The sequence below is a fragment of the Leuresthes tenuis genome, unplaced genomic scaffold, assembly GCF_036924035.1.
Source record: "Leuresthes tenuis unplaced genomic scaffold, fLeuTen1.0.hap1 SCAF_8, whole genome shotgun sequence".
Classification (NCBI taxonomy): Eukaryota; Metazoa; Chordata; class Actinopteri; order Atheriniformes; family Atherinopsidae; genus Leuresthes; species Leuresthes tenuis.
In genome coordinates, this window is record NW_027325362.1 from 36,461,712 (window position 1) to 36,476,463 (window position 14,752).

General features: G+C 38.4%; 1 protein-coding gene across 2 annotated transcripts; it reads right to left on the reverse strand.

The window, feature by feature from the left end:
* Positions 1 to 594: 594 nt before the first annotated feature.
* Positions 595 to 14,206, reverse strand: hells (helicase, lymphoid specific). Of its 2 annotated transcripts, none has more exons than XM_072391609.1 (23): positions 13,917 to 14,206; positions 13,308 to 13,405; positions 12,966 to 13,081; positions 12,717 to 12,839; positions 12,592 to 12,633; positions 12,477 to 12,510; positions 12,272 to 12,333; positions 12,135 to 12,176; positions 11,165 to 11,386; positions 9,322 to 9,504; positions 8,651 to 8,794; positions 7,884 to 8,080; positions 7,206 to 7,299; positions 6,758 to 6,919; positions 6,086 to 6,228; positions 5,043 to 5,187; positions 4,833 to 4,916; positions 4,240 to 4,359; positions 3,985 to 4,101; positions 3,448 to 3,607; positions 2,012 to 2,108; positions 1,815 to 1,891; positions 595 to 1,209 (listed from the first exon to the last, which is right to left on the reverse strand). In XM_072391609.1, exons 1-23 carry the CDS (start codon positions 13,922 to 13,924, stop codon positions 1,124 to 1,126), a joined length of 2,556 nt encoding a protein of 851 aa, XP_072247710.1. In that variant the 5' UTR covers positions 13,925 to 14,206; the 3' UTR covers positions 595 to 1,123. The 2 variants fall into 2 exon arrangements, with proteins under 2 accessions (XP_072247710.1, XP_072247709.1); XM_072391608.1 differs by having other exon boundaries at positions 12,129 to 12,176.
* Positions 14,207 to 14,752: the final 546 nt, after the last annotated feature.

The following is a 14,752-nucleotide window of genomic DNA, read 5'->3' on the forward strand; positions in this document are numbered from 1 at the left end:
TTCTTTTCAGCACTGTTGCCAGGCTGACAAAGAGTCCGAGCTCTGTTGAGCCATGTATTCCTTTAACTCTCAGCAGGATTCCATCAATCTTCTCTCTGATAGAAACAATTTTATTGATAAAGAATCTCATGAAATCATCACTGCCATTCTATTCTATTCTAAACATAAACCAGTTTAAAAAGAGGTACAGAGAATTGACTTTTACAAAGTACAAGAATAAAGATGTCTGACTTTCCCCAGGTATTTATTGTTATGTATTTTATTTATTTATTTTCTTGTTACGTTCAGTTTGTGTATGTATAAGTACACATTTATATATAGAAAAAAATGTTTTGAATATTGTGCATTATAACTACATGTCACACCTTGGTAAGGTCATCTGGGCTTGTTTTATTTTGTCTTGTCTTGTTATTTCCTGTTTTATTTTGAAATAGTAACTCTCCTCTCGTTTCAGGTCACTTGCCCTTCCTCATGTGTCACCAGTCTGATTGTCTTCCCTGATTGCCTTAACCACTTATTCAGCACAACAGATGTGAACATAACATGTTTTCTCACTCGCAGGTTTTGAGGGGAAAAAAAAAAAAGACCAAGACAGTCATTTTACTGGTTTATTTAGATACAGATAAGAAAGCTATTGTTTCAGCTGCATAAAAGTGCTAGAATTCTGAACATTGTAAAAGATAATGACACAACTCCATTGTGTCCCTGCAGATCTGTGGGGTTTATGTTTAGCATATCTACAGGCAGAGAACATTTTCAGTGAGGAGTAGAAGGGCTTTCTCTGAGGAAAAATAAAATCCTTTGATCATTTCAATGCCTCTGCCAAAATCTGGGTCAACTCTTTTTAACCATGAAACTGAAAATTTCAGTTCAATCAAAGAAAAAAAGGCCACAGTGGTTAAACAAATCCCATTATGTAACAAAAAAGGTAAAAAAAAAACCATAAAAAATATTACACAGATCATCAAGACTGTTAAAGTAGTAGTAGGAAAGTATCATATGTAAATCTACAAAGAGAAGTTTCAGGAATGTCCCTGCTTTCTCTTACATGAGTGACAGCAGTTGTGGACAATCTGACTGAAGGCCAAGATGTTTTTCCCCCCTAAATCCTGTTTATGTGTTCTCAGGTCAGTGTGGTTTCTGGTGACTCTTTGGCATCGATCACACTGAAGACTCCCACCTTCTCCTTCATGCTCCGCTTGTCTTTGTCTGAAAACAAAAAAAAGAGATGCGTTACTTTAGCTTTCAAGTAACAAAAAAAAAGAAAAATTAAATACCAGTCAATACTGACAGGAGAAGAATTATACTCCACAGTTGTGGTAAGAGGTTCCCTATGTTTTTGCTGTGGCTCTACTTTCATCACCAATGTGTGAACAAGTAAGAGTGACTGGCTTAAGTAAATAACATTGGTCATCTTTTCAAAAGTGCAACCATATTCAGACTAGATGGCACTACAGTCTACACACTGGTTCCTTAAAAATGTATACATTAAATTAATAAAATTCATAAAGGTTTGACACTTCCATTCTGTAGCCACATTTCCTGACAAATTTCCACCAGCTTAAACAACCAGTGGCCATAAAACTATCTTAATATTAGCTATATATCTGTATCCAACACTCTTTTGAGCATTACATTTTTATAGATAAAAAAATTATTAATCCAACACAAATGATTGATGATTCATTTTTGACAATAGCAACGATTGCCTGCACGGGAGTCTTAATAAAGTGTTAGTCATGAGGACAAGTGGGCCCCTGATGCCAAGCAATGGTTGGCTTCTCATGTAAAACACAGTCAATGTGCCCACACACCCAATAGGTCGCTGCGATCCAGCAAAATCTCCAGGTCCTTGTCACTGATCACCTTCCCTCTTGATGCTTTCACCTCCCTGAGGGGGGAAAATGCAGCCAAATGTTACTCTATAATGATGACAAGTTAAAGGCACATTCTTGTCATCTTTATACTTCAGTCTTTGTACTTTCAGTTAGAGCAGAGCATCATTTCTTACTTTTCAGGGCCTTTGACTCTGAGCAGCTCCCGAAGCTCATCCAAATCAATGCAGCTTTTGCTTTGCTTCAGTTCTGCCTTGCCGCCTTTGAACTTATCTGTCGAAAAAAGTATGAAAAAAATGTTTCTACAAACTAGCAACTTTGTAGATCAACTGTAGGACTGATGAAGATGGCTGTAGCACGAATGCAGGTCTACTGTTTGACCACAGGGTTTTGTCATATTCACAATTAATTTGATTGGCGTTCCCGATTTTAACTTTTTGGTTTCTTTAAAAAAAAAGAAAAAAGAAAAAAAAAGGATATTTTCAGATGAGGGGCAAAAAAACAACAAAAACACCACAATTTCTGTGCTTAATGGTATATATGTGGGGTCACTTTGGTCTGAAAAGGTGACATTCAGTGAGCTGTATCAGCACAGTAGCAGCTCAGAGTAGAAATATCCATCTTGCCTGTACAAATACTGCTGAATTAGTTAGACATTGGAAGAGGGAAATTGGAACTCCTTAGCTATTGCTTTTGAGCTTTACTATTAACAGCACATTCTCAAAAGCAGTTCACTTAAGAAATTACCTTACACTATATATAAAGTCAGAGTTCCCATTTCTTATTAAATGCAGCATCAATAGGGACATACTATCCCAGCATAATAGTGGAATCCACAATAAATAAGAAAGTTAATAAAACACTAACTTTTCACTTACAAGAAATGCCTGGAAGTAAAAGTTTCCAAAAAAATAAATGCCGTATTTTCCGCACCATAAGGCGCACCTAAAAGCCGTAAGACCCAGTGCGCCGTATGTGTGCACCGGATTCCAAAATCTGTCACGCATACCGCCATTTTGTTTTCATTTTGGTTCCCGTCTGAGCCCGTGTCCAGCTCAATATATCACTAACAATAAGACTGCACCTAAAAAGTCAGAACCAACTGTGGCTGAACTGCAGAAGAGGGAAACTTAAGTCTTTCAAATAAGATCAGTTTGTGTGATCTCATCTGATTAGGTATTGTATACTGTCTCATATAGTACTACCTGCCATGGTTTAATGAGTAGAATTTGTGTCCAAAGCTACATTTCCAGTGTTGCACAAAGCTGCTGCTACAACAATCTACACAGAGACACATACTGTAGCTGAAAGGAGTGGAGTCGCACTGCACACTACACACACCAAGCTGCTATGAAAAGGTGTGTAAAGACATGGCTGAAGTTTAAGATTTGGTACGGAATCTCTCAGATATTCTCACCAAAGTATGTCAGAGACACATCCTTGTGGTCTCAGGACAGGATTCAAAGAGCTTATAGCAGCAGAGGCACGGGTCAATTACTGTACATAAAAGACCTGTGTGAGCATACTTTGTTGGAGGGAATACTGATAATCTAATGCTGCAGTCGACCCCAGAGGGGACAGAGGACAGCAACACTGATCATTAGAAACTGACTCTTGTGGATGACCATCTGCTCCAGCTTCCTCTTGGCTGATGCCCTTTCCAGAATCTTTTGGTCGATGGTATTAGCTGTGACCAAGCGATAGACAACCACTGGTTTGGTTTGCCCTATGCGGTGACAACGGTCCTGAGCCTGCAGGTCGGCCTGTGGGTTCTGAGAGGGGAGAGGAAGAAAACTTAATAATAGAGATGCAACGGTTCTAAAGCAGAAACTTATGCTGTGACAAAGAGAAGACAAGTTAGATGCAATGTCTCAGTGCATAAGGGTAAAAATAAACAAGTAAGGTATGAAGTGATAGTCAAGGGAAAATGCTTACTGGTTGAGATAAATAAATGTTGAGATAAAAGCTTAGGTGATGTCTATTTAGTAATGAAATACAATCAGCTTGGTGTCGCCAATTCTAATTAGCTATGAAGAGCTAGACCTGGTAGTCAGAGGAAATATATTATAATAATAATCTCAATCATTACATTGGAAACAGAGTGATACTTTAAAAACTGAATTTTTCATGCTTTTTCATCTGCACCTACCCAGTCACTGTCAAAGATAATGACCGTGTCAGCAGCTGTTAAGTTGATCCCTAGTCCTCCAGCTCTAGTGCTCAGCAAGAACAGGAACACTTCAGGATCTTTGGAAAATTTTGTCATCTGATAGAGAAAAAACAAATGAAAACCACAACATTGAGGGTGGATCCAGAAATTTCAAGAAAACTACTCAGCTTTCTAGGGTTGATGAATTCTAACATCTCTTCTCTGCTTTCACAGTTTAACCTTAAAAAAACTCACATTTTCATCTCTGTCAGCGTAAGACATGCTGCCATCCAACCGGCTGTACTGAAAGCCTCGGAGATAGCAGTAATCCATCAGAATGTCCAAGATAGATGTCATTTGACTGAAGATCAGAACCTAGGCCAAAACCCACCCACACAAATCATAGAACTAAGAACTAATTATAGGTAATATACAGTATGATGACATTGTGTAATACAGATACAAAGATGCAGTATTTTCAACAGAACTCAGCAGCATTCAGTCATTGAAAACTCTTACTGAAACCTGCCTGCACACACAGGGGAAGCAAATTATGTTCCTCAAACAAACAAACAAACAACAAACAAACAAACAAACAAACAAACAACAAACCATTGTAACACAGTGGAGGTACTACTTAAAACTGGGTTGGATCCAGTTATCCATGCTACAAAGTTCTTTCCAGATGATGACAGGATTCTTATGTATAGGATTTTAATACTCATCCTGAAAGATGATCCGAGTAGTTGACTAGTGGTTAGCGTCTCCGATTTGTAGCTTGCTTATGGTTTCAGGCTCAAGGCTAGAAACTGTTACAACACTCCAATTTTTCAAAGTAGCTATTTTACCTTATGTCCCCTTTTCTTCAGAGCGGGCAGTAGCCTGTCCAGGATGAGAAACTTTCCAGAGCTCTGCACGAGCTGTTCATCAATCTGCAATAAGGATGACATGTGAAGAAGGTACAAGTTACTGGAAAGAAGAAACAGGCAATCAAATGACAAAAACAAGAGCTGTTGTACATCATCATGACAGACGGTTAGTACAGGAAACTGAGGTACCTTGAACTCCTGTGTGGCAGGGTCGAGGGGGTATTGCACCAGATAAGGGTGGTTACAGCATCTTTTTAGCAGCATGAGTATGTTCTGTAGCTTCAGGTTTATCTGAGAATCCAGTGGGCTCTGAACATCCAATACCGGAGAAGGACTGTTGGGTAAGAGAGGAAAGACGGTATGAGCACATTTTGTTGGAGCTTTTCAGGGTATTGGGGATGAGGGCGACATGCTTGTCTCTTATCCTCTCTCACTGCAAGTTAGAATTTGAACAAGGCATGCACTCACGGGAGGCTTTCAACTTAACAATACTTCCTAACCATAAGGAAGGACGCTGTAGCTCAGGATGTAGAGTGGTTGTCTGCCAACGAGAGTATCAAAGTGTCTTTGGGCAAGACACTGAACCCACATTGCCCCCACATGTTAGTGTGTGTATATGATACAGAAATAAAGCACTGCGTACCCTGTAAAAGTGTATCAGCTAAGAAGTGCTGCAAGAGTGTGTGAATGTGCTTTGTAAATGCAGTCCATTTATCAGAATACAAAATTCAACCTTCAAGTTGGTCAAATACCTGTTGGGAAACCAGAACACAATCTTTCAGAAAAATAAGATATTTGACTGTAACTCTGTCCCTAACCTTAAAGCCAACTTCTAACCACAAAGCCACACGGGTGTCATTGTTCGAGCTAAAAAGCAGACACACAACAACAGAAATATGTCTGATTGTCCAGTTGTATGAAAAAGGTTTTGTAGACCAGGATAAATCATCTTCAATTTGTTACTTTAAGTACAAAAAACAACTAGAATTTAGAAGTTATTGAACAACATCACAGACAGCATGTTGATGAAGACATGAGTTTTTAAATCAAAAAGGTGATCATATCATTTACTGAGGTGAATAAAGGTGAGTAGAATCGCTGAGGTAAATTCATCAGCTGAGCGATGGCCCCCACAGGAAAGCATCATATTTAATAGTAAATGGTTCACACTTGCAGTATAGAACAGACAGTGACTTCAGGCTGTGGCTGAAGTGTGTGTGGGCACTGCTCACCTTTGCTCAGCCTCCTTGCGGACTCTGTCCAGATATTTTTCTAAGGCAAACGCTGTGTCTGCTTCTGTTTCTTTGTAGTCCACCACCTTTCGACTATGCCGTTTGGGTCTGCCACTCAACGTCAAAACTATGGGAGCGTCAGTCTAAATAAACCAGGACAGAACTTTTTTTACAAATCAGGCTTCAGAGGCCCTCTTGTGACAGGGTAGGGATAGAACATACTAGCAGAGAGAAGTTCAGAGGGAGGACAAGGCTGCAATGATGACAGTAGTTCTACATCCTACATGTTTAGAAGAGTTTTGGTGGGGTGAGTCATGAAGGGCATCAGTTTATGAGCAATGCTTTCCATGGACAATGGATCTGAAAATTTGTGACTTAATTAATGTTGTTTAACACTTCATCCTATTAAACATGCCCTCAGGCAGAGTTCAGCCTTTCTTTGTTTGTATTAAGCAAAAGTACAAACAGTTCAATCGACATGCACGATGTTAGCGGCTGAATAAACATTTCTGCTGCTGTTATGATTTGGAAAGTCATATTGATGGATGCAATATTCTGTTCAAATGTTGGTGTTGGAGTATCAACTAAAAATAGTTTTAAAATCTCGTTATTAAATCACATTTAGAATTTCCCAATTTAAAGTCCAGACGGTGAAAGACCATGGCGTGGTACCTTTTCCTGGCCCAGCATCTTGGCAATGGTCTTGTTGACCACAGCAGTGTAAAAGGCCTCCTGTTTGGCTGTGAGCGGCGCATAAACAATCAGCTCTTTCTTAGGAGGAACCTCCAGCGTAACGTCTGACTTTAGCCTTCTTAGCAGGAATGGAGTCAGAATCTGAGACAAAAGAAAACTTTTATGAAATGCACTTATTATTTTTCTGGACCACCAGAAAAAAAAAAAACAATTCAAGAAATATATATTTATATTTTAAATCACATTATTCACTTTACCTTAAAACAACCACATGCAGCTTTGAATGCATTTTGAGTTTCATTTAAAAAAGTATCCAAATAGTACAGACTTCACAGGGGAAAATATGCTCATCAGAGCACATCATAGGACTGTAATGTTAGATAATACTGCCCACCACTCCCAACATCTGCTCTTTGTGGTGACTGACCTGGTGCAACATGCTCAGGATGTTCCGCTCACGTTCAGCTACTACCACAGTCTCAGCCTCACCAAGAGTGTTGATGTCAAACCATGACTCAAAGCTGTGGGAAGAATATTATGTTTGATTTTAAAATTCAGCATTTTAAAAGCAATTAGAATTAACTGGAAGAAGATACTGGAATAGTCCTGCAGTAGATGGTTTGACCACACAGATTTCTGATTTCAACATTATTTCAGTGTAGTCAGGAGTGGCCCCATGTTCCTGTGTGGTTTCTGTTTCCGTATTTATCAGACGCTTTTATCCAAAGCGACTTACAAATGAAGATATAACAGCTTTATAAAAAGCTAACAATAAGCTCCATAGAAGGAACCCAGGAGTCCGACTCTGTCAGAGGGGACAGAGTAGAGATAGGGTGCAGGCATAGAAGGAAGTGCAGAAAGATAAAGGGCAGAGATAGAGGGGGGAGGGAATAATAATAACAATTATAAGCTGTAAGAACATTTAACTCAATATGACTTTGGTTTTAACACATTTGATCTTGGTTCAAGTCTTGCAGCAAAGAAAAATCAGACAAGCTTTAGTCAGATAACACTGATGTAGCACATCAAAAGTGCAGTACATCTTTAACCTGAGAAACTGCTGGAGTGTGATCAGCACTTGCCAATCAATAACAACAAAAATCACCTCTTGAGATCATCAAAGACCTCTGGCAGGAGGAAATTGAGGAGGGACCAGAGTTCAGCCAGGTTGTTCTGCAGCGGCGTTCCAGTTAGCAACAGCTTGTTGTCAGTGGGAAGTGTCTTCAGCTCCCGCACCAGCCGACAATTGAGGTTCTTGATCCTGTGGCCTTCGTCCACTATCAGATACTTCCACTGGAAGCGCTGGAACAGAAAACAGATGCGTCTTTTTATAAAAAAGACTAATGTGAACATCAGAAAATTAAATGCCTAATAATGACTATATTCTGTGGTTTTATAAAATGTTAGAAAATATCAAGTGCCAATCCCAATTATGTTTAAACCGTAAAATTGAGAAACTTGAAGAAGAATGTACTGAACAGTGACAAAATAATTAATCAACCATGAAAGCAGCTTTCTGTTCATCACCTTATTGTATCAACTCTTCTCGTTTATCACCATGTGGCTGCTTCTCATATTCTGTTCATGATCAGCTGCCTTCTATCAATCAAAAGCCACTACTGAAGACATGGAACTTAAAACACATTTTCAGACTCAACCACATGTCCACAAATGTATGATATAACAAGGAGTAACAGAAAGCCCCTTGTTCAGGTATACTTCAGAAGAATAACACTCACAACTTTGTTTTACTGATCCATACAATTCTTTTTGTATTTGATACTTTAAATAGATATTTACATTTTGTCTTGTTAGACTTACTGATATGTCAACAGCATTTTTTGTTTAATAAAGAACAAACAAGGATCCAACCTGTAGAAGTTTTCTGTCAATCATGGAGATCTCAAAGGAGGTGACCACTACAGGATACATGCCGAGTGGCACCTGAGCCCTGTGGATCTGCTTCAGCAACTTCGCCCTCTCTGGCTGAGAGCCATGATAGAGCAGCACAGACACCTAGAACAAACGCATGACAATGCTCACACTGCTGAGCTGGAACGGATAGAACCAGATTCATTCAGTGAAGTTGCCATTTAAATGCATCCACCATCCTGCATATATATGTTGGAGAAGGGAACAGAGTTATTGACCGACTTATGATCTACACCAAAATGCTGTAGACTGTGAAAAAATGTTCAAAATATGCCTCTTCTAACTTTCTCTATGGGAGATCGTTGTATATGTAAATATATAATTAAACTATCTGACAAAAGAAAAAGAAAAATATGTGAAGGAAAGTCATTTTGGAGCATGTGCAGAGTGCCTCAGCCCATTTGAGTTTAGCATATACACGCAGGAGTGATTTAGCTTCCATTTTCTGAGTGTGTTAGTCCAATTTTGAGAAGCTTGATTTGGTAAGATTCTTGTCTGATTAACGTGTTTACATGCCTTTTCAAAGTTCCTTTTTTGGTGGGACTAATTTAATATCTCATTTTTTTCCAGTGTGGTCATTCCACATCATTGAGCTTATCAAATGCCCTTACCTCTGGTGTAAAGCGCTTGAACTCACTGATCCAATTAGGCAGAGTGGAGAGAGGGGCCACCACCAAAAAGGGGCCCATTACTTTTTTCTCTATCATCATGGCAATGTGAGCAATGCACTGGATGGTCTTTCCCAGTCCCATCTCATCAGCCAGGATCCCATTGATACCATTCTCCCACAACATCTACTAGGACAGAGGGAACAACATAAGATAAAAGTTCACAACTAGCAGGAAAGTCAACACTATAACCCATTCAGTAGCTTCTGTTGTTGGACGCCCATAGGGTCCATTAAGAGCAGCAGGCCAGACAAGGAATCTGATATTGTTGCACTCTGGTGAAGAAAGCCAAAGATCTGGGGAAATACTGACAAATAATATCTAAAAACAATCAAAGGGAATTCCTTCTGGCAACACAACATCTGAGCTGATTTTATAATGAGCATCTGAAACAAGCATTCAAGGTACTGTAGCCAGGAAGTGTGGACACTGGGGAACAGTATTTTTGGTGTAATCACACTGGTGGCCTCCCAGTTCACATAGAGAAAAAAAACACATGCCACCGCACTCATACAATCCATGAAGCTGGTTACCTGGAGTTCAAATGGCCTACATAGCAACTTTGACAAAAAATGCAATAAATTCTAGACTGGCACCAGACTGGCAGCTCATTGCTGTAGCTCCATAACAACATAAGAGTCATTTTCAGAAATAACATTTGGTTTGTGAAAGTAAAATAACTTTTTTGTAACAGCAGAAGCTACTGGGATTTAAACTGATAGTTGAAGGACACATCTTTAAACTGACCAAAGGGGTGCTGTACCCCTGCTCTCTTTTCAATCACTCATTCATTTACCGTAAAGTCCGGACCATAAGACGCTACTTTTTTTCCTTTTTTTTTTTTTCCAAGCCACCAAAAACATTTTTTCTCATAACATTAGACCAATAAACTGAACCAATAGTCATGGTCCAATGAAAATGTACGATAAATCAAACACACTTACACTACTAAATTATTGTAAATCGGTCATTTGTAATCACCCTCAAAACAAACGAAGAAATGCATATGATGCAGCTTTTAAATTAAAGGCGACCAATCTGAGATGAGATTGTGAGAGTGACAATGAAGGGACTGATGTGAGTGACAAATGTTCTGAGGCTGTTCAATTCGGACACTGAAGAAAATGACTTTGATGGTGAAGAAGGCGATCAGTGACTTTTCCTGGTAGGTCTTTTTTTAAAACCATCAGTGTTACAGGCACTGTTTGGGAAAAAAAAGCATTTACATCACGTATTTGTGCGTTACTGATAGGTATTTAAGTTAAAACCATCGGTGTTACAGGCACTGTTAGAAAAAAAAGCATTTACGTCACGTATTTGTGCGTTACCGATAGGTATTTAAGTTAAAACCATCGGTGTTACAGGCACTGTTTGAAAAAAAAAAAAAAAAGGATTTGCAGTATGTATTTCTTTATGCTACCAAATCCTCACGTGTAACATCTTTCTGTGTAAATATATCATATCACAATGTGGACACCCACAGTTTATAATCTGGTGCACTCTATAGTCCGGAATTTACGGTAATATAACACAGCACTACACAAATAAAACTATCTGAGCAGTTAATTATGGGTCCCTGAGGTTCTGTGAATTATTTTCATATTTAACATACAAATACTTAAATTACGATTGAATCAAAATATGGCATTTACAAGAACGGGACATGTGAGGGTGAGATGAAAACTCAAAAAGAAAAACCTTCACTGCAGAAGAGAGGAAGGACTCAATGGTAAGTAGTCTTTTTCCACAATCCCATTCTGGTCCCCCAGCCCCATCCCCAGCTCACCCTAAGCCACTCGATGCCTTCGATCTGGTACCACCTCATAACTCCTCCAGTGAAAAGTTCTGGCTGCTGGATTGGGACAGGCTGCCCATTCACCTTCCTGTGAGAATGCAGAAGATGCTTGGCATTGTCTCGAACGGTCTCGGAGAGGCGGTTCTTGATGTCTTGGTTGGAGTCGGTCATCTTTTCGATATCCTCAGCTCGTAGTTTCTCCTGCGCTGGTGTCTAATAAAAATAATAAAATAAAAAATCTGATGTAACACACACAATAATCACTCTAAATGGACTCTTATGCATTTTAGCCCCACTCATACATAATTTACTTCTCCAAAGGTGGTGATTTTGACATCACCCATCTTCATTATTGGTTTTAATCCAGATTGGACAGTACAATATGAGATAAGTGTAAATTTACTGTATAGTTTAAGTATGGCCAAAATAAGCTTTTGCTTTGCAGTAAACTTCAGCTACCCCTCAAATATTGTAAACTATCAGGAATCTTGTACTTTAAATAACTTTATTTAAAGTTATTTATTTATTATAAATTTATTTATTCCCCATAAAGGTGTTCTGTCTCTCAAAATTGTATAAGCTCACCGTGGACAATCAACTTCTGGATAAACATGAAGTTAAAAATATTTTTGCCAAACCAAAAGCAACATGACAAGAATTATAAGAATTATAGCCTGCTTGGGAACAATGAGAAAACATTTTATCAAATGGTCTTCAATAGAAGTGCATTAGCTGCAGCACAGGCTGCTCCGCTTTGTAATGTGCATGAAAGATTAAACAGATCTGTGGTTAACTGTCCTGCTGATGAATAAAAAAAACAAAGAATGAATGTAAAGAACGAACTGTCTGAATAGTCTGCACAGCTTGCAAACACCTCAATTCTCACCTCTGGATTATTACAATACAAAAACATTTCTTATTTAGATCAAACTGAAAGCAGAAAAAGCAAAATAACCATTACCCCTTCCTCCACTTTTGATTTCTTAGCTTGTGACATGATTTCCTGGAAGATAAAAAAAAAAAACAAGTTGAAACAATGTGAACAGACGAGCTAACAGAACAAACTACAAAACAGATACAAATTCAAATAAGACTTACTTCCACTGACATGACATCTGCTATTTTGTAGTCCTCATCTCTCTTCCTCTTCTTTTTACCCACTTAAAAAGAAAAAAAGAGAGCCTCAAACCCAGTAATGTCAGCAGACATGAACCTTGAGTTTGTACTTAGCATTTCTTATTGGAGAATTAGTTTTTGTTAATTACCGTCATGCTGCATGATAGGAAATTGAAAGTCAGCTCACCTTTCTCAGGATCCACATTGCTGGTGTTTTGAAACTAAAAAAACAAAAAAACGATGAGGTTAATAATCTAATATTAGACTAAAATACTGTGTATTCTTAGTTGAATGTCCCTCACCTTCTTGGGCTTCTTTTCCAGTCTTTCCTTCCTGAGTTTCTCCTGAAAGCATTGACAGACAAACGGTGTCAGCGTTAACAGCTACAGTGTCCGTTTCTTAGAGTGGACTTTTCCACACACTTCACCTCATTATGTTGCTGTTCCATCTTTGTCAGCAGGAATTTAGAATAGATATTGCTCTTCTGAAGCAAATGTTGCAGTCTCTTGAACCGCATGTCATGCGAGTCCCTTTCCCATGACTCCCGGGCCTTGTGGCAAAAACAATCGTGCATTAATAAATTAATGCAAGAGAGGACTAAATGATACAACCTAAACTAACATGAAACTCGATACCTAAAAATTATTTGAAACAATAAGGAACTAGCAGGTAACACCTTTTCCATCATTTCCTTTTCTTTCCTCTCCCCTTCTTCCATCAGCTGCTTCTCTTCTTCCTCCATTTCCTTTGTGATGACCACTTTGGAGATGTCTTCACATTTCACACTGGCATCTAAAGAGAAAGTTACATTTATACCAGTGGGGGAAATGCCATCTGAACAAGTACAAACTCCACACACTCTGTATTGATTCATCAGCATACTTTGTTGCCTTTACCCTCTTCCTAATGAAGTGATTAAAACCTTGTGAAAACTGAATTATCTCAACTTTAAAAATGAATGAAAAATAAAGTGAAAGCAACACTCTTAAGGCGAAAGATTGGAATTCTCTTCACTGACCACTGGCAGCTTCTGTCTCCATGGTTGTACCCAGCGGCTGCTCGGATTCATCAGGTTTGGGGCATTGAGGGGATGTGCTTCGAGTTTCCTCCTTCAAACTGCCAAAGAACAGATTCAATTCAACTGCTGATCTTACAGGGAGGCAGAACACACTCCAATTACAGCGATTCATCTTTTACTACAGACTGTGTAAAGACTTCACTTAGCAGAACAGAACTTCAACCTGAAATCTATTTTTGCAATACAATTTTTGTTTTTTCATTTCTACGTACAACACGTCTAGAAAGAGTGAGAGAGAGAGAAAGAGTACTCAGCTGAAATGACTAAAATGACCTTTCAGTGTCTAAATATTTTCTAAGATTCAATATGGCAATCATTTTCAATGAATCACCGTATGAATGGTCGTGTTTCCTCACAAGAAATGCATTTTTAAACAAAGTGTCCGCCTTAACACGTTCGTGTTTCAAATTAAGAGAAAACCATAAATAAACCAACAAAGGGGTGAGGAATCTGTGTGTCATCACTGGTACGATCGCTAGAAAATATACAAGGTAATTACCTTCGCTTTTACTCCATTAAGAAAAAATAATTCATATTTAAATAACTTACCAGCTCATAGTTATCAACAGCTGGAGAGGAGACTGGGATATCTTTAAAGTTCCAGAGAATTTGGACAAACACAGCAAAACGCCAGTTACACAAGCAAGTTATTTAAGCAGCTACATAACCAACTTTGTTAAGTACCTCGCAGTCAGTCTTGTTTTAGGATAATTTCTACGTGTGCAAGATTGCAGAAAGGTATTCAAAAAGTACCAACCAAATCAAATTGTACTTAAGTTAAATGCAACTGTATGGAAATCCACCTAAGATGTCTGAAAACACGATGCGTATCCGAAGATGCAGTTAGTAAGAAGTGACGCACATCCGGTGATTGCCTTTCAAAATTAATGTATTTATGCGAAATTACAATTCAAAGATGGGCTGGGATTTCCCAATAATCTTTTATTTTGAATGCAAAAATAACGTCACTTCTGCCATGCAGTTTCACTTGACGTAGCCGTGAGTTTTATAACAGGCGGGGCTACTCAATTTCGCGCCAGTTAGGTCGAAACTATTATTTTTATGGAAAAGGGTTAAAGTATGATTTCCATTGAAAGGTACTTATGTCATTTAGAAATTAATTGGTACAAATAAATAAACATTAAACTTTAATATAATAATTTGATCAAACACAATCTGTCTACAGATAAAATACACTTTAATGATGACAGAACAAACTGCTGAAAAGTTCAGCCACCCCTCTACGTAGAAATTTACGCCCATATATGGCTTGATGATTCCCGCGAACGAATATATATGTTTTCGCTGACCAATAAGGTGAAAATGCAGATCGTATTACACATGTGACGAAAGTGTTATTTTATTCTGATTTCTTTCATTTCTTT